The sequence below is a fragment of the Capsicum annuum genome, chromosome 2 (genome assembly GCF_002878395.1).
Source record: "Capsicum annuum cultivar UCD-10X-F1 chromosome 2, UCD10Xv1.1, whole genome shotgun sequence".
Lineage (NCBI taxonomy): Eukaryota > Viridiplantae > Streptophyta > Magnoliopsida > Solanales > Solanaceae > Capsicum > Capsicum annuum.
Genome location: NC_061112.1, coordinates 144,802,515 through 144,822,694, shown reverse-complemented (window position 1 = coordinate 144,822,694; position 20,180 = coordinate 144,802,515). Strand labels below are relative to the sequence as shown.

Here is a 20,180-nt window from a genome sequence, read left to right as displayed (position 1 = left end):
ATATATATATATATATATATATATATATATATATATATATATATATCGGTTGGCTTTGAATAATTTCTTGTGTAAAAGTTAGGTTTAATTGTATTGTTTTGATATCTTTATTATCTTATTGTTTTATTTTAATTTACATATGATAGATGAATGTGGGTCGGCTTTGAAAACCTTTTTAGGTAAAGATTAGGTTTAATTGTATTATCGTAATATCTCTAATGGTTTGTTATTTTGTGGTAGATTACTGTTAGTAGCTGAATCTCGATCATCTTTGAGAGATTTTTGTGTGTAAAATTTATGTTTAATTGTATTATTTTGATATCACTTTTATCGTATTATTTTGTTGCAGTTTACAGGTGATAGATAAATGTTGGTCGGCTTTGAGAAATTTTTTTACGTAAAGGTTAGGTTTAGTTGTATTATTTTGATATCTCTATTATCGTATTATTTTGTTATTGTTTTCAGGTGGTAGATGAGTGTCGGACGACTTTGAAAAAAAAATTGTGTGTAAAGATTAGATTTAATTGTATTATTTTGATGTCTCTATTATTGTACTGTTTTGTTGCAAATTACATGTAGTAAATGAATGTCGATAGGCTTTTAAAAAAATTTTTGGTAAAGATTAGGGTTAATAAATAAATTCTTCATCTTTACATACTCAAAAGATATTAAATTTAATTATTATATTCATCTTTATTATTTAAACAAATATCCTATTTAATGTAATATTTGAACTCACTAAAATGAGGTACACGCGCAAGGCGCATACACCTAAACTAGTATGACAATATATATATATGTAAAATTTATCATAGTTTAAAATATATTTATTCGTTTTCATTTCAAATATTACCAGTGACGATTGAATTTCTTTGCCATGGAAATTTAACAACTTACCCCATATTGTTAGACTTTGTCATGGAGATATACAATACACGACTCTCATTGATCATGGAACATTGAAAATTTGGATCTATTCTCGGTTATACGCATTAAATTTTGTCCCTTATCTTTGAAAAAAGAACACTGTCTAGCACTTTTAAAAATAAATAATCTAAATTTGAGAATTTGCTAAAAAGTGGCCTGTCGTGTCAGCTATTATTACTTTATAGTCATTTCCTAATTTGGATCATTTTGACTCATGTAGTTCAGATATAGTCCATATACAATACTAATACAGTCCATATACAATACTGATACACTTTTCAACTTGGGTCATTCGGCCCTTTTAAAATGTTTCAGTTTTTTTTTAATATAATTTTTTAACTGAAAAATATTCTTTTTTTTGTTATTGTTTAGAAATAGTAATTAAATATAATTATATAAAAACGGTATAATTGTTATATAGAATATATATTTATATAAGATATATGTATAAAAATTATATAGTTCTATCAAATATATATATATATATATATATGAAAATATATAGAAAATGTATAAAAATTATATATTTGTTGTATAAAATGTGTAAAAAACAATACAATTATTATATAAACTGTGTATCAAAACTGTATAATTTTCGAATAGAATATTTATATATATAAAAATTGTGTAGAAATGATATAGAACAAGTCAAGAAATTGAAATGACTAGAAAATAAAATTTAAATTTCATGACTATTTTCATGAAAATAGTTTAATTTGAATTGTCGTTTATGATATTTCCCCCTCATCTTTTGGCTGTTCAGGCCCATAGATTCCTTGGGCTTGGCCCCAATGGCAAAGACCAATAATACAACGGAAAGTTTCGAAGTTGAACTTCGAAACTTCCAACTATAATTGGGACAGTAGAAGTCGAACTTCCAACTAGGCTGTTCATGGTTTGGTTTCGCAAAATCAATTAAAAATCAATACTATTTGGGTTTGATTTGATTTTATTCTAAAAATATCAAATCGAACCAATAAATTATATATAAATTTTTTTTAATAATTAATACATTATTTTTAATTTAGATATAAATATTTTGTTACAAATTTCTTGTTATATAGTATTCTAATTTAGTTAATATGTAATTTTTTCTATTATATAGAAGCAGTAGTTTTGACATGCCAGCTTCAGCAAGTTACTTGCTCCGTATTATATCATCCCTAATTAATTATTTTAAGTTATTTATATATTAAAAATTAATAATATTTAATTAAAAATTAAAATAGATAGTTATGACAAATCTGCTTCAATCGTAATTTTACTGTATCACTCTAATTAATTATTATAAGTTATTTATATATTGAAAAATTAATAATATCCAATTTGTGATTTTATTATATCATCCTTAATTAATTATTGTAAGTCAATATGTATTAAAAAATTAATAATATTTAATTTTAAAAAAATAAAATAAATATTTATAACATGTCTGTTTCAGCTGCTTCAACCGTGATTTTACTATATCACCCCTAATTAATTATTATTATTGTAATTTATGTATTCAAAAATTAATAATATTTAATCAAAAAGGTAAAATAGACATTTATGATATGTCTACTTCAGCTATTTCAACCATAGTTTTACTAAATACCACCCTAATTAATTATTATAGGTCATTTAAGTAATAAAAAATTAATAATATTTAATAAAAAATATAAAACAGATACAAAAATGATAAATTAACTCTTGATATTTTAAATTAACTCACGTCATATATGAAGCCCACTTAAATTTTTTTCACGAGTATTTTTTATAGTTATTTTGCTATGTCACTTTTAATTAATTGTTGTAAGTCATTTAAGACACTTATGCTTCGCTGCTTCAATTGTGATTTTACTATATCATCCCTAATTAATTATTATGAGTATCTAAACATTGTTCCACTTAAATTAAAATAGAAAAATATTATAAATTACAATAATTAAATATTTAAATTATTTTAAAAATATAATTGGTTGTCGATGACACAAAATTCTGGACAAGAAGAGTAACATGTATTATTAAAAAGCTACATGAAAAGTATTATAAATTACCATAGTTAACAATTTAAAATATCTAAAAATAATTTAATCTGTTATATATTTCAAAAATGTAAAAATACTATAAATCACAATAATTAACAATTGAAAAAAATTTTAAAATATAAAATATTTGATTGTCTTTCAAAATTATATTAGTGTCACTTAAATTGGAATAGAAGAAAAGTATTATAAATCACAATAATTAAAAGCTTAAATTATTTTAAAAATATAATTGACTATTAATGCCACAAAAGTTTTGATAAGAAAAGTAATATATTATTTGAAAATTACATAAAAAATATTATAAATTACAATTGTTAACAGAATAAATTATCTAAATACATATTGAAAGTATGATTGATTATCTAAATTCTATTAGTGTCACATAAATTGAGATAAAAAATAACATATATTGAACCTGTGCTGGATCCTGGATGAATCTTAGAATGTATATGCAATCTTTTTTTTTTCAAACTTTTGTTTAAATATATCAAGATTAAAAAAGTAAGTTCTAATACAACACATTAAACAGTGTATAAGAAATAATGTTACCATAAATAATATCAGCATTATTGATGCAAACATTACCAATACATTCTATTCAAAACTATTTCTATAAACTCTAACAAACGACTTCTACGTTTCAATGGAAGGAACGTATACAAAAGTAAAGTTTGATAAAACATTTACAAAAGTATGTTTTATTGTGTTCTCAAAGTCAAATAACATGTTTTATCGCGTTCTCAAAGTCAAATAACTTAAATTAATATGACCGATGGTAACTTAACATTTTTTTTGTAATTTTCAAAATACTTAAAGTTTAAATTTAAAATATTAGTTTAATGTAACTTCAAATAACAAGTTGATAAATAAAAGACAAAGAGAAATGAAAGCAAAGGATGTTTATATCGGCTTATTGGGGAAATACAATGGAATTTTGAGTTATTAATTGCAACCGATATGTGATGTAATATGCAATGATAAGACAACACTTAAATTTTTTCAACAATCAATATCTATTTTATACAATAGGTGTCAAGTCTTATGTATCAATTTTAATCTCATATTTTATACGTAACAAATCTCAGTTATATGACTAAAGAACTAAACTTCAAATGCATCAAATTTTGCTATTCATATGAGTAAGTTATTTATAATTATCTTGTGAGATAATTTGACTCCTTAAAAAATACTATTAAGTAGTTAATATATTTTGCGTATTCATATTTTTATAATTCATAAGTGAAATTGATATCAATCTAACTTATCGTATATAATCAAAATATCTTAATATGTTCATGCTGACACGGGACATGCTCCTCTAGTTCGTTTATAATGGACAAAGTATTATGCACTTTGTACTCCATTTTGGTACGCGGATAAAGTGTATATTCATTAATTAAATTTGTACTATATTTTTAAAATCTGATTAATGGTATAAATTTATTTTGAAACTAATTTATATCATCAATTATCTTAGTACCAATTAGTCTAGTAATCGCATGACAATATAAGTAGCCCTTAATTTGTCTTTCTCCGCATAATTAATCTAAAGAGCGGGTCCAGAAATGTGTGGATCGGATTAACCAAGTACGAAATCACGCCGTCGAAAATCTAGGTTAATTAGTTAACGGAGCTTAGTTTTTTCTTGATTAAATAAACAAAAAGGTTCAAAAATATCCTGAATTATTTTAAATAACTTAAAAGTATCCCTCGTTAGTTTTTTAGCTCAAAAACATCTCTCAATTAAATATTTAACTCAAAAATATTCCTCCTTCTAATGAAATTCTACTAAAGATGCCACCCGAATAAAAATAGTCACCTAGACATTTTATGTCACTATCCACATGTATAATCCCTTTTTAAAATGAGATAATGCATCAAAACCTTCTGAACTTATCTTCACAACTTACTTTATCACTTAAATTTAACTTTCGTTTATTTATCCACTTTAAATAATTAATTACTCTCCTTATGCTGATGTGCCATTTAATTTTTTATTTTTTTTCTATTTTTAAAAAATGCCATGTCAGCATAAGGGGAAATTAATTCACTTTAAAAGATGGTAAAAGAATAAATAAATAGAAGCTTAGTTTAAGTGTTAAAAGTAAGTTGTAGAAATAAATTTAGGGTATTTGATGCATTATCTCTTTTAAAATTATCAACCCATAAGCTTTTTTTTGCAACAATGCAAATCTCAAGATGTTTCCTCCATGAAAAGGAGCATTATAAGTTCTGTACAAGTGATTTGATCACGAAGAGTTCCATGAGCCATGTAATTATAAATAAAAATCATCTCATTGTTATCATCAGAATATCCAATTAAGGATACCAAATGCAGACGTCTTAGCTTTAGCTTTGATAACATGTGAATCTCTGTTTCAAACTCGCAAACTCCTTACTTTGACGAAACTATAGTTGCGCCGTTGTCTATGTACCCTTTGAACACATTACCGAAACCTCCATGTCCAATCACAAAATTGTCATCAAAATTTTCTGTGCAGCTTTTATCCTCTTCCAGTAAGAAGTGTCACACAGATTGGATGATAATGATGATGAGCCTGAGCCGCTAGTCCTTTAGGTTGAATCCGATTGACAAAGGGATCCACGATGCTTTTGTAACGCTTGTATGCAGGTCTTTTTCCTTTTTCCCTTCGCTGAAAAATCAAGAAACATAGAATTGATAACACAACATTTTCGCTAATCACACCTGCTGTGATAACAAGAAGGATATGCTATTTCTTTGGGGTCGAATTCGCTGGAATTTTAAACCGCAATTCAAAATTTGATCTTATGGGCTTATGGGCTATGGGCTGAAGGATTTTAAAAAGGGATTATACACGTGGACGGTGATGTGGAATGTTCAGGTAGCTATTTTTATTGAGGTGACGTCCTTAGTGGAATTTCGAGATATTTTTGAGTCAAATATTTAACGGAGGTATTTTGAGCAAAAAATGTAATGAGGATATTTTAAAACTATTTTAGATAGTTAGGGATATTTTTGAATTTTTTTCGTTAAATAAATTTGAAACCTAGGATTTAAACCTATTGATACCTGCGAGCGATGAATCCGTTGACACTAGCAAAGCGTATTCAGAATATTAATGCAAAAGAAGCATCTTTGGGAATCTCTGATGAGGCATCCTGGCAAGCCACATACAAAGATTCAGCTTATGTATTCGTTGGCGGCATACCTTTTGACTTCACTGAGGGTGACGTTCTCGCTGTTTTTGCTCAGTATGGGGAGGTTGTTGATCTCAATCTTGTTAGAGATAAAGGTACAGGAAAGTCTAAAGGATTCGCTTTTGTCGCTTTTGAGGATCAAAGGAGTACAATTCTCGCCGTGGATAACTTAAACCGTGCACAACTTTGGGGTAGGGGAATCAGAGTTGATCATGTTTCCAACTATAAAAAGAAACAACAAGAAGAAGAGGATGAAGACACGGAGAGGAGAAAAAGGGAGGAGCGAGGGGTCTGTTGCGCTTTCCAGAGGGGTGAATGCAATCCCGGTGCTGCGTGCAAGTTCTCTCACGATGAGAAGGTCTGTTCTTAGTCTTTCCCTTTGTTCTTGTATATCATCTTGTTTCTTTATATGTCATCTTGTATGTAAATGTTTTTAACGAGAAAAATGAGTCTTATAGAACCTCCCGAGTCTTTAATTAAAAAAAGGATAAGTGGTTCCCACAATGTCCCCAAATTAAAAAAATAAAGTCGGTCGAACAACTAGAATTGTTGTTTGACAACTGCATTAGTTGTCTCAACAACTTCGCATAGTTATCGAACAACTATCAAAGTTGTTCAACAACTGAGAGAAGTTGTTGGAACGAAAAACTTAAAAAAAAAACTCAAAAAAATTGTCCCTCTGATCTAATTTTAAAAACTTGAAGGACTCTCACATAATTGGAAACTTATTTGTCCCTTTTAATCCAAAGTCCCGTTTTTAACTATCTTATTTTGTGTTGTATTGTAGTCCAGCCATATGCTGCATGGAACAATCAAAACTTAGATATATTGATAAATTGATTTCCAGGCCACAAAAGGGGTATGTCCTCAAATTCTTGGAATAAAACAGAGCACAAATAAAAGGAAAAACTAGAAAGAGGGAGGTTCCAGATCTACCATTCTAAGCAACAAAAAATAAGCAAGATTATTCACACTATTCTCAATATGTCTTAGCCTATTTACGCTATTCTATGCAAGGTTGGATTTGTCCCATTCTCTAACGGCTTGGCAGAGGAGGTACTCCTTTGGGATTTGGGACCACATAGTGGTCCAAATAATTTGGTAATTGTTTACCTCTTGTGCTACGTCCAAGGACCTCTGACGTGTCTGCTGATTTGTTACACTGCACCAGGAGGTATTAGTTGCAATGGCCCCTCTTAAGTATAAAAGTGGAATGTTAAGGATGGAAAGCACGTTCCTCTGAAAATTGTTTTGACTTTGGCATGTGTACTGGGACTCTGGAAGAATGATGGAATATCTCCCCAGTCTGTGTAATTCTACATACAGTTGTATTTAGGTGGGTAACATTCCCATCTTTAGAACTTCAGTATGAAATGTACTGAAACTCTAATAGTCCTACTTTTGACTAATATCTTGGGCAAGGTTGAATGTTGAATTGAGAGTTATCTGTGCTTCTGCACTCAAGGGTGTGAGAAGTGTTAGCACTCAATGAAGTGGAATGAGAATTAAGGGAGACAATATTTAACTTCAAGAGAGGCAAAAAATGTTGGGTGATTTCTTTCTATTTGCCTAAATTTTGCTAGGCAGAGTTACCCATCAGTCTAGTACAATTGCTTGTCAGAGGAAGCAGGTACCTAGTAGAATAGTCGAGGTACAAGCTGTCCTAGGAACCGTCCTTATGAAAATAAGACAAGTCTTTCGTTCCATAGTTAGGAGTTCGTCTCATTAGCCCTTAAGGATGCAGAGTCAATGAATTCCACTATGTTTTAAGGATCATCAACGAGCTTTATATCACACTGAAGTATTGTTCTGTATATATTAGAAGTCTACTTAAGATAAGGACAAATCTCTATCCTCAAAGCATCTACCTTTGTAACCCAACTGTCCAAAAACGACGTTAAGGAATGACAATCCAAGATTTTCAGTATAATTACAACAACAATAACAACATATCTAGTGTATTCCCACATTGTGAGGTCTGGGGAGGGTAGAGTGTACTCAGACCATACCACTACCTCAAATGAAGTAGAAAGATTGTTTCCAATAGACCCTCGGCTTAGAACCGATAACAGTATAACAAACACAAAAGATAAGTGCAAAATAAACTAATACCGCTAGCAACAAGATAATACTACCACCACAAAAATAAATAAGAACTATCTAACCTAAATCATAGACATCACACAACACCACTAATAAAAAACTACAGACGCAAAATAACGCTCCCTTAATGTTACCGACGCACTCCCACCCCCTAATCCTCTACCCTAATCTGCATCCTCCACACCTTCCTATCAAGGGTCATGTCCTCCGTAAATTGTAACTGCTCCATATCATGCCTAATTAGCTCCCTCCAATATTTCTTCGGTCTACCTCTACTCCGCCTAAAACCTATAAAAGCAGAGGAATAGAGTAAAAGAATGTATATGTATTTGATGAGACTGCAGTGCAGTTTATATACAACAGAAATAATCAAAATTAGCGTAAACTAACTCCTAGAATGTAGGAACAGATAACTACGTCTAATACAAATAACGCCTAAATAAGTTGAACAAGTCTAATCTTAATCAAACTATATCTATAGTATTAGTACATGTGCACAGTAAAATAATTTTACAACACTGGTAAACCACTAATGCTAATGCGCTATCACGCCCCCCCTCAAGTTTAGTGTGAAAAGACAACACGTAACTTGGGAAGCATTAACTGGAAAGTTGGCTTGGACAATGGTTTGGTAAGTGAATCTGCAAGTTGATCAGCAGAGTGTATGTGCCTCATTTGGACCAGTCCATTGCGGACCTGGTTACGAACAAAGTGAAGATCAACCTCAAGGTGCTTCATTTTGGTATGATATACCGGATTCTCGGCAATGTACGTAACTCCAAGGTTATCACAAAGTATTATAGGTATAGCAGGGAGTGACACATGAAGATCTTTGAGCAAGTGAGTAACCCAATTTATTTCAGACAAGGCGAAAGCAACCGCACGACATTCAGTATCAGTAGAGGATCTAGAGATAGTAGGTTACTTATGAGAACTTCAGGAGATGGGTGTTGTGTCCAGATAAATAATGTATCCCGAGATAGAGCGAACATGCTCATAGGTGACTGAATACCTTTGCAGTCTTGTATCTGAATGTCATGCAGAATGTCCTGTATATACTTAGATTGACAGGGAAACCAGCCATCAACATTTCTGTGTACAACACCCAAGAAATAGTGTAATAAACCAAGTTACTTGAGAGAAAATTTTTTCGAAAAAGAGGTAACAACATGTTGAATGAGTGTTTCATCACTGCCTGCGATTATGATGTCATCCACATAGATCAAAATATAAATAGTGACCCTCATATTGTGCAGAACAAAGAGAGAATTATCATACTCAGACATCTTGAACCCATTCGAATAAAAGAACTAGTCAATGCATCATACCAGACCTTAGGAGCTTGTCGAAGTCCGTAAATTGCCTTTTTGAGATGGCAAACATAGTTGGGATGATTCGTGTCTTCATAGCCAGGAGGTTGAGACATATACACGTCTTCTTGATTCTTTCCCTGAAGAAAAGCATTATTGACATCTACTTGATGTAGCGGCCAGTTCATCTGTACAACAACTGTAAGTACTGTTAGAATTGTAGTTGGTTTAACCACCGGACTGAATGTCTTGTGAAAATCAAATCCGGGCCTTTGAGTGAACCCTTTTGCAACTAAACGTGCTTTGTACCTATCAATGGAGCCATCAGATTTAGTTTTGATTCAAAACAACCATTTACAAGGGACAATACTTCGGGCATGGTCTGGTGGAACTAAGTCCAAAGTCTGGTTCTTCATTAATGCATCAAATTCAGCCTTCATAGCATCTTTCCAATATGGGAATTTTTGTGCTTGCTTGTGGGTTATAGGAATAGAAGGTGCAGGCTGGTTCATTTGGGTAGTGTAGTCAACAATTTTTCGTCGCGTAACGATATTGTTTTGCGATCGCGTTACTACATTATGTTGTTCTATGGGTGGAATGTTAACAATAGGTTCAGATGGAAAAGGTAAACTTAGAGGTGGAGCTGGCTGTATGGATGATGAGTGTGGTCGATGCCGATAGACTTGGGTAATTGGTGGACGACGATTCTTGGAGATAGGACAAGTAGAGGGATCAGGGGGTTGGCTTTGGAAAACAAAATAGGGTTGAAAGTTATCAGCGGTGAATTGCCTATACCCGTCAGAAGAAGATGTTAAGGAAGTAGAGGGGATATTACGTGGTGCCTGAGGTATGGAGTGATCTGCCTTCGGGTAGTTTTCCTGTGCGGCACGAATTGAGCATGCATCTTGGCGTGTGTCTCGCATGAGTGGAATAGTGGAGGGAAACTGGGTGTTATTAGCATCAAGTGTATTATCTCCATGATTGAAAAAGTCCGAGTTATTTGGAAAAGAAACTGTTTCTCACTTTAAAGAAGAAAATTTCTGGTTCAATTGAGAAAACATACTTTCAAATGGAAAAACTTCTTCAAAAAATTTTACATCCCAAGAGAGGAAAATTTTGGTACTGGGGGATCAAAACACTGATGGGAATGATGAGTGATGGAGAATCCAAGATAGACACAAGGATTGGAGTATGGTTCTAACTTATTTTGGGTATATGGTCGAAGTCATGGGTAGCATAAACAACCAAAAGTACGAAGAGATTTGTACGTTGGTTTGTCATTAAAAAGAACTTCAAATGGTGACTTGTTATTAAGTGTGCTAGTGGGTAGACGGTTAATGTGATATGTGGCATGATGGCAAGCAAATAACCACTAATCAGATGGTAAAGCAACTTGATGAAGTAGTGTTTTAGCTATCTCAACTAGGTGACGATGACGCCTTTCGGCCATGGCAATCCATTGAGGTATGTACGGTGGAGAAACAAGATGTTGTATGCCATTGGAGTGGAGGTACGGGTATAATATTTGATATTCACTTCCTCTATCAGTGTATAGGGTGAGTATTTTTTTGTCAAAATGTTTTTCAAGCACAGGATGTAGGTGTTGAAAAATTTGTTGAACTTTATTTTTGTTTTTCGAAGGGGAGCCTTGGTGTAACTGGTAAAGTTGTTGCCATGTGACCAGGAGGTCACGGGTTCAAGCCTTGGAAACAGCCTCTGGCAGAAATACAAGGTAAGACTGCGTACGATACACCCTTATGGTGGGGCCTTTCCATGTACACCGTGCATAGCGGTAGCTTTAGTACACCGGGCTGCCTTTTTCTTATTTTTGTTTTTCATTGGGTATAAACAGATGTATTTTCTATACTGATCAACAAAAATATAATAAGAACGCTTTTTATCAATTGAGAGCACTGGAGATGGCCCCTACAGATCACTGTAAAGTGTTTCTAATGGAGATTTGCTGGACAATTTGTTTAAATAAAATGGAAATCTGTGGATTTTATTGCATCAACAAGAATTACAAAAAGTAAATTTGTCTTTCAAAGAATAAGAAAGACTGAAATTATTGAGAATGCAAAATAAAAGTCGAGAACGAGGGTGACCCAATCTTTGATGCCACAAATGTAATGAAGGGTCGGTAATAACAACATTGATGGTTGGGCGAGAAAGTGTTGGCCATTCATAGTGTCCTGCTTTATTCGGGCCGCACAGAAGAGGTGTTCCCGTAGTCAGATCCTTAAAAAAAAAGTTAAAAGGCAAAAATTCTACTGAGGTTTAGTTATCTTGACAAAATTGAGAAATGGAAATAAGCTTGCGCTTGATAGCAGAAACACATAAAATAGTAGAGAATTTGAAGGCATTATTTGATGCAATAAATGAGTGGTACCAGTTTGAGTAATTGGAATCACAATACCATTACCTATTGTCACTTCTTCCATCCCTTAGAAGTCCTGAACATTATGCAGGGAGTTGGTATTGGAGGTAATGTTGTTAGATGCACCCGAGTTTACAATCCATGGGTCATTTGGCTATGTTTGGGCAACAAAATTAGCCTTAACTTCAAAGTGGTTGTGGTATCAGGACCGACAGACATTTGCTCTATGGCCAAATTTGTCACAAAGTTGACAACGGACTCGTGAAGATTGGTGTGGGAAGTTACACCATTGAGAACTATTGTTGGAATCCTGAGGAATAGCACTTTGATTGGGCTATCTATTTTGGGGACGCCAGTTGTTGTTGTTGTTGTTGGGTGGGCGTCGATTATTGCGTGGTGCTAATTGGGAATTTATGACATGTTGAGCAACTGCGGCAGTGACTTCTGTGGTCGGCTTTTTGAGGTCATCATGTTTGAGGAACACTTCGTGATAAAAAAACTTGTCAAAAAGTTCTTCATAGCTGATTGGAGAGTCTCATGCCCGTATAGCTGCTGAAATTTCACGAAACTTTGGACCGAGTCCACTCAAAATTTTTACCACAAGTTACTTCGTTATTGACCGGTGAACCAGCTGTGGCGAGTTCATTAGACAGAGAGCGAATCTCACGCAAATATTCAACAATAGATTTTTTGTCTTTACTGACCCGACTGAGATGATGATGGAGGCAAAATATGCAGGTCTACGATTTGTTCGCAAAGGAGGTGTGAAGCTGATTCTAGCCAGCTTTGGAGTTGTCTGCGGAAGCAACAGTGGATGCGATTGTGGCATCAACAGAGGCCATAAAAGCAGTTTGGATTAGTTTATCTTGATGAAACCAATCCTTGTATTCGGGATTGCCGGATTTAATTTCGTTAGTAGTGATTGTTTCCGGAAGGGATAACGTGGTGCTGTCAAGATGACCATAGAGGTCATGGCCATGAAGTAGCATGGCAATCTCGGCCTTTCAAATAGTAAAGTTGTGGCTGCCAGATAGTTTAATCAGCAGTTGGGAGGCTGGGTTGAATTGAATTAAGTTTTTGACGACAGGGGAGGCATCAACATTAGCAATTGGGGTAGAGGCAGCCATTGATGTGCAGGAAAAAAAATTACTCGTTATAGTTATTATGGCGCTGATACCATACAAAAGCAGAAGAATAGAGTAGAAGAAAGTATATGTATTTGATGAGACTGCAGTGTAGTTATATACAGTTGAAATAATCAAAATTAGCGTAAACTAACTCCTAGGAACAGATAACTAGGTCTAATACAACGAATGCCTAAATAAGTTGAAAAAGTCTAATCCTAATCAAACTATATCTGTAGTATTATTACATGTGCACAGTAAGCAATTTTACAACACTGGTAAACCACTAATGCTAATGCGCTATTAAAACCATCGTAGCTAGTGTCTCACACCTCCGCACTGGAGCATCCGAGTCCCTCCTCATCATGTTCCCGAACCAACGTAGCCTTACTTTTCGAATCTTATCCTCCACCGATGCAACTCTCACCTTTTTCCGAATAATCTCATTTCTCACCCTATCTTTCCTGGTATTTCCACACATCCATTGCAACATTCGCATCTCCGCCACCTTTAACTTTTGGATGTGGGAGTTCTTGACTGGCTAACATTCCACTCCATACAACAAAGCCGACCAGACTGCCACTCTGTAGAACTTACCTTTAAGCTTCGGGGGCACCTTCTTATCACATAAGACTCCCGAAGCGAGCCTCCATTTCAGCCACCCTGCCCCAATACGATGCGTAACATCCTCGTCAATCTCGCCATTTTCCTGAATCATAGACCTCAGATACTTGAAACTCCCCCTCTTCTAAATGACCTACGAGTCCAGCTTCACCACCACTGCATCCTCCTATGACACCTCACTAAACCTACACTCCCAGTACTCCGTCTTGGTTCTACTCAACCGAAATCCTTTAGACTCAAGCGTCTGTCTTCAAATCTCCAACTTATCATTAACTCCCCCCCGAGTCTCATCAATCAGTACCACATCATCCCTAAATAATATACACTAAGGCACCTGCCCTTGAATATGTCACGTCAAAACATCCATCACCAAGGCAAATAAAAACGGGCTAAGAGTTGATCCCTGGTGCAACCCTATTAGAACTGGAAAGTGCTCCGAATCCCCACTACCCTCCTCACACGAGTCTTCGCCCCATCATACATGTCCTGGATCGACCTAGTGTTTCCACGAGCACCCCTCTAGCCTCCAAGCACCTCCACAGAATCTCCCTCGGAACTCTATCATACGCCTTCTCTAGATCAATAAACACCATGTGCAAGTCCTTCTGTCTCTCCCGAAACTATTTTACTAATCTCCTCACGAGGTGAATGGCCTCATTGGTTGAGCGACCTGGCATGAAACTGAACTGATTCTCAGAGATACTCACGATCCTTCTTAGCCTCAACTCTACCAGCCTTTTCCAAACCTTCATAGTATGACTCAACAACTTAATGCCTCTATAGTTGTTGCAACTCTGAAAGTCTCCCTTGTTCTTATATAAAGGAACAATCGTACTCCACCTCCATGCTTTCGGCATCTTTGTCGTCCTAAAAATGATGTTAAACAACCTTGTTAACCACTCCAAACCTGCCCCACTAGTGCCCTTCCAAAAATTCATTGGAATCTCGTCTGGCCCCGTCGCCCTAAAAATGATGTTAAACAATCTTGTTAACCACTCCAAACCTGCCCCACTAGTGCGCTTCCAAAAATTCACTGGAATCTCGTCTGGCCCCGTCGCCCTACCCATTGGAAATATGTTTGCTGGATAGGGAAATTATTCTTATTTTTTGAAGTTTCAGCAGGTGAAAATACAAAAAGTTAAAGCAATTTGTCACTTCTTAGGGAAGCAAAGAAGCAGCGCCATTTTTTTTTCAAAATTATTGACAAATTCTTCTCTTGACGCCTTACTAATGAATTTGATCACACGAATTTCAGAAAAAGTGAATCAGGAAAGAAGGTTTTTTTTTCTTTTCTCTCTGTGTTTAGTTATTTCTTGACCCTCTTTCTCCGTTTGGAGTTTTCAGCTTTCTAAACTTTAGAATCTGTTCATATCTTATATTTTTAAGGTACTTAATTCCCTTAATTTTTTTTTGTCTTTAGAGAGCTGCAAACACAGGCTGGGGTGCTGAGGAAGATCGAAGCCCGAGATGGCCACATGACAAAGTTGAGGATTCTAGGAAGGACAGGAGATCAGGCAAATGGAGTCGACTTCCACGGCCTGATTACCGGTAAGATGTCAAAGTCTCCGATAAATATCCAAGAAATTCTAAAGCAAAAATCTGTGATATGATAAGGAATAATGATCAGAGAGATGTCAAGCAGCGCAGGTAGGAGCAGAAGGAAAAGAGAAGTAATTACAAAGAAGATGTCATGGAGAGAAGATCTAGGAGGTATGATGACGTACAAAAATCAGGGGAAGCTACTCAGAGAAGATCCACGAGGCATGATGATATGACTTCAAAGGAATTTGCTGATAGGAGATATGAAAGAAGAAAACAAAAAAGATATGAATCTGAATCTCATCATGCAGAAAAAAGAGAAAGCAGGGAATGGGAGAAACGAGCTCGCCTCCACCATGATGGAAGGGATGAAGATGATCGAAGCCAAAGATCACGTGTACATGTATCACTACACTGAATCCTTTCCCATGGAGTGTATGTCTTTTATTTATTTCTATCGAAATCTGTCTTTTTATATTTCGAATTCTGGATGTTTGAGTTATCCCCTTACTGATTGCTTGATTAAGAACACGAGGAACTTTACCCATTTACTTCACATGTCAGGACTGAGAGTGGATATATAATAGGAAGATATGTACTTAACGCATGTTATGAGAAAATAAATTAAAAACCTAGATTTTCCTATTGATATCTGCGAGCAATGAAGCTGGTGAATCGTATTTCAGAATATTAATGCAAAAGAAACGTCTTTGGGAATCTCCGATGAGGCATCCTGGCACGCCACATATAAAGATTCTGCTTATGTATTCGTTGGCGGCATACCTTTTGACCTCACTGAAGGTGACGTCCTTGCTGTTTTTCCTCAGTATGGGGAAGTTGTTGATCTCAATCTTGTTAGAGATAAAGATACTGGAAAGTCTAAAGGATTCGCTTTTGTTGCTTATGAGGATCAAAGGAGTACAATTCTCGCTGTGGATAACTTAAACCGTGCACAACTTTGGGGTAGGAAAATCAGAGCTGATCATGTTTCCAACTATAAAAAAGAAACAAAAAGTAGAAGAGAATGAGGAGACGGAGAGGAATCTGATGATCAATAGGATAGATGAAAGAAAACAAAAAAGATCTGCATCTGAACCTTATCATGCAGAAAAAAGAGAAAACCTCCGTCATGATTGTAGGCACCTAATTTTGTCCTTTCCAAGTCCAATTTTATTTATTTTTAGCTCACATTATCACACACCCTCATCCATGTGATAATATCCCACAAAAAATACAAAATATAACAACCCTTAACATAATTTCTAACAAATTCTATATTATTTTAATCCTATCCTAATTAACTTTACACCTCATCCTAACAACTTACCCCACCCCATACCTCAACCCTCACCTACCCTACCCTCCACGTCACCTACCCCTCATATTTTTATTCCATTTTTTATGACAAATTGAAAAGGGACAAAAAACGGAGGACCCACAAAGAAAAGGAGGCAGCATATCAAAAGGGGAATTGACAATTTATAGACAAGACACACTACCCAGGGACCAACATATATGCACTCTCATTCACTGATACAGGGGAGAACATACACAGACCTTCCATTGAATTCTTTCACAATTCACCCACAATCACATACACACTAAAACAAAATTCCACTGAGGCACACCATCATAATTCACGCACCACTCTCACAATCTCTCACCGATAGACACACACAAAACCTCACAGATACACTAACACACGCACAACTCGTCGGAAAACAACACAGCCACCGAAAAATGCACACACACACACACTCACAGTTACACCTCACTCAATGGGAAAACACAAACATAGCTCACAGCTTTCACTCACAAAACACAGAGAGAGAGGTAGAGGGAGAGATCGCGTGAGAGAGAACAGAGAGATCGGAGACTGGTGAGTCTTCACCTGAAGCTCGCTGAAAAGGCTCATCCGTCGCCGGAATTGGCAAAATCAGCCCCCCAAACAACTGAAATCGACCTGTTATGATCTGATTCAGGTCAAATCCGCCGAAAAACGGTGAAATTGGGTCGGTTTGTACGAAATTGGTTTTAGGCTTGGATTGGGTCAATTTGGTTTTGATTTCGCGATTCTGGCGTTGGTTTCTTTTGGTTCCATTTGGACTGATTTTATCATTGGTTCTCGACGGGAGCGGGTTGGACAGATTAATTGAGTTGCAGATTTGAATTGGTAAAAGCAAAGTAAAAGGCATATCGATATTGGTGTGGTTCGTGTCGAGGGTCATTATTCGAGGTTTCCAAATCTGGTTCCATTATTCAATTGCATAATTTTCACAATAAAGCTCGATTTGAGGTCCAATTCTAGCTCGTTCTAATTTTGATTTCATTATATACGCGTGATTGGTTTGTGTGAAGCATGATATGAATACTTGGGTGATATCGATTTGTTTGTTTGATTTCATTGACAATGATTGTGGATTGTTAAAGTGGTGATCGTGAATTGTTGGAATTTGGAGAATTAATTTGGGGGTGAGAATTGAAAGCTTGATATAGTTGGTGAATTTGGTTAGTTTGATTCATTGGTTGTTTGACTTGAAATGAACGTTAATTGAACATAATAGTATCATGATAGGTTGAGTGGGGTAGGCAAACGTAGGTTGGGTAGGCAAAGTTTAGAATTTGTGGTTTTGTTGAATATTTGAAATTTTGTTGAATGATTTGGTTTTCTCGCATTGAAAAAATGTACTCATTTGGCCGGGGAATGCCCCGAGGTATCTGTATTATTTTATTCGGGGAATGCCCCAAGAAAGTTGTACTTGAAGACGGTGCACGGTCAAGGCCCGGACCATCGGGTGGAGTAAAGCATCAGAGCATAGTTAAGTACTACTGTAGGTTAGCATAGGTTTATATTTTCACATTTTTTTATTTTTATTTCGGACTGTATAATTGGACTGAACACTATATTTTTTATTTGTTTTGTTTCGTGTGTTTGATTGTTTGTTTAATGTGTTTTGTGTGGTTTATAAATTCGTAATGTCAAATTAGCCGATACGCTCCACCAAGCGATCGTGGTCGAACCATGGGATCGAGGGGTGCCTAACACCTTCCCCTAGCCGAATGAGGTCTTAAATGCAATTGACCTAAGGAAGCAACTTAGTTTCAAGGCCAATAACTTAACAACAATTGGTAGAATGTTTGGATGGAAAGATCGGGCAGCTTAATCAAAAATGCATGACATAATCATTAGAGTTGACTGTCATTTTTAGATAAATTTTTTGTTTCTTTGATTCAAATAGGGACATTTATTGTCTTTTCTTTCTTCTCTTTACTTTTATTTTATTTTTCTTGAGTCAGTTGTCCAAATAAAAGTCATTGTCATTTTTCTCTTGTCTTTGAGTCAAGTCCATATCAAAATAAGTGAGAAAAGATTTCAAAACTGGCTACCAGCTTCTTCAATTACGCAAAGCAAGACAAAAGGCCAACATATGAAAGAGACATGATTGTGAGCCGAAATAAGGCATGCAAAAAGTTTTGTCAACAGACAAATTTAGGAACTTATGAAAATATCCAGGTTCAAAGGATTTATCTGAGAAGTATGGCAAAGCAGAAATACTGTGTTTGTTTCAGAGTCACTCTTAATAATCTGAGTTCGGATCAATGATGCAGTGAGTCAATGACATATGCTAATGGTTGAAAACAAGATTAAATGTGACAGGGGCAAGAGTGATTGCCGCGAAAGCTAAAGCCATAAACCAGCCACCATGTTCTTAAACTCACAAGTTTTCTTTGATGAAACAGGAAACATGTTACCTTCAAATCAAGGACTTCAAACTTTAAATATCAAAGGCTGTAATGCCTCACTTCCACAAATGCAGGAGACAAGGTTGCTGCACAGGTTTGGTAATCAAAACCATCGTAAAAACTCATCATCCAATATCTCTAGGAGACACACTTCTTTGTCAGGATGATTCAGGTTTCATTTATTAGGTGATGCACTTCCTAAATTGAACCTTCACTCCTAGAAGTCGCACTTTATAGTTGAGTCCTTCCACTTAACCCCTAGGAGACACACCTCCTTATCTGAGTAATCCAAGATTTATTTATTAGGTGATGCACTTTCTAAATTGAATCTTCACTCCTAGAAGTCGCACTTTCTAGTTGAGTCCTTCCACTTAACCCCTAGGAGATGCACCTCCTTATCTGAGTAATCTAGGTTTCATTTATCAGGTGATGCACTTCCTAAATTGAAACTTCACTCCTAGAAGTTGCATGTTCTAGTTGAGTCATTCCACTTGACCCTTAGGAGACACACTTCCTGGTTTGGGGCAATTCAAGCAACATTTATAAGGAGACACACTTCCTTGTTTCGGTAATTTAAGTGGCATTTGTAAGGAGACACACTTCCCTGTTTGGATAATTCAACCGGCATTTGTAAGGAGACGCACTTCCTTGTTTGGGTAATTCAAGCAACATTTGTGAGGAGACGCACTTTCTTGTATGGATAATTCAAGAAACATTTGTAAGGAAACTAACTTCCTTGTTTGGATAATTCAAAGAACATTTGTAAGGAGATGCACTTCCTTGTTTGGGCAATTCAAGCAACATTTATGAGGAGACACACTTTCTTATTTGGACAATTCAAGCAACATTTGTAAGGAGACGCACTTCCTTATTTGGGTAATTCAAGCAGCATTGGTAAGGAGACACACTTCCTTGTTTTGGTAATTCAAGAGGCATTGGTAAGGAGATGCACTTTCCTATTTGGGTATTTCTAGCAACATTTGTAAGGAGACGTACTTCCTTGTTTGGGTAATTCAAGCAGCATTGGTAAGGAGACATATTTTCTTATTTCGGTAATTTAAGCGGCATTGGTAAGGATATGCACTTCCTTGTTTTGGTAATTCAAGAGACATTGGTAAGGAGAAACACTTTTCTGTTTGGGTATTTCTAGCAATATTTGTAAGGAGACGCATTTCTTTGTTTGGGTAATTCAAGCAGCATTTGTAAGGAGACACACTTCCTTGTT

General features: G+C 35.2%; 2 protein-coding genes across 3 annotated transcripts; both read left to right on the top strand.

The window, feature by feature from the left end:
* The first annotated feature begins 5,551 nt into the window (after nt 1-5,551).
* On the top strand, nt 5,552-15,859 carry LOC107860224 (zinc finger CCCH domain-containing protein 42-like). 2 transcript variants are annotated; one of them, XM_016705497.2, is made up of 3 exons: nt 5,552-6,492; nt 15,093-15,220; nt 15,320-15,859. In XM_016705497.2, the coding sequence occupies exons 1-3, from the start codon at nt 6,016-6,018 to the stop codon at nt 15,321-15,323; spliced, it is 609 nt and encodes a 202-aa protein (XP_016560983.1). In that variant the 5' UTR covers nt 5,552-6,015; the 3' UTR covers nt 15,324-15,859. The 2 variants fall into 2 exon arrangements, with proteins under 2 accessions (XP_016560983.1, XP_016560982.1); XM_016705496.2 differs by having other exon boundaries at nt 5,554-6,492; nt 15,315-15,859.
* Nucleotides 15,475-16,239, top strand: LOC107858335 (zinc finger CCCH domain-containing protein 25-like). Its single transcript, XM_016703000.2, has 2 exons — nt 15,475-15,606; nt 15,898-16,239. Exons 1-2 carry the CDS (start codon nt 15,475-15,477, stop codon nt 16,237-16,239), a joined length of 474 nt encoding a protein of 157 aa, XP_016558486.2.
* Nucleotides 16,240-20,180: the final 3,941 nt, after the last annotated feature.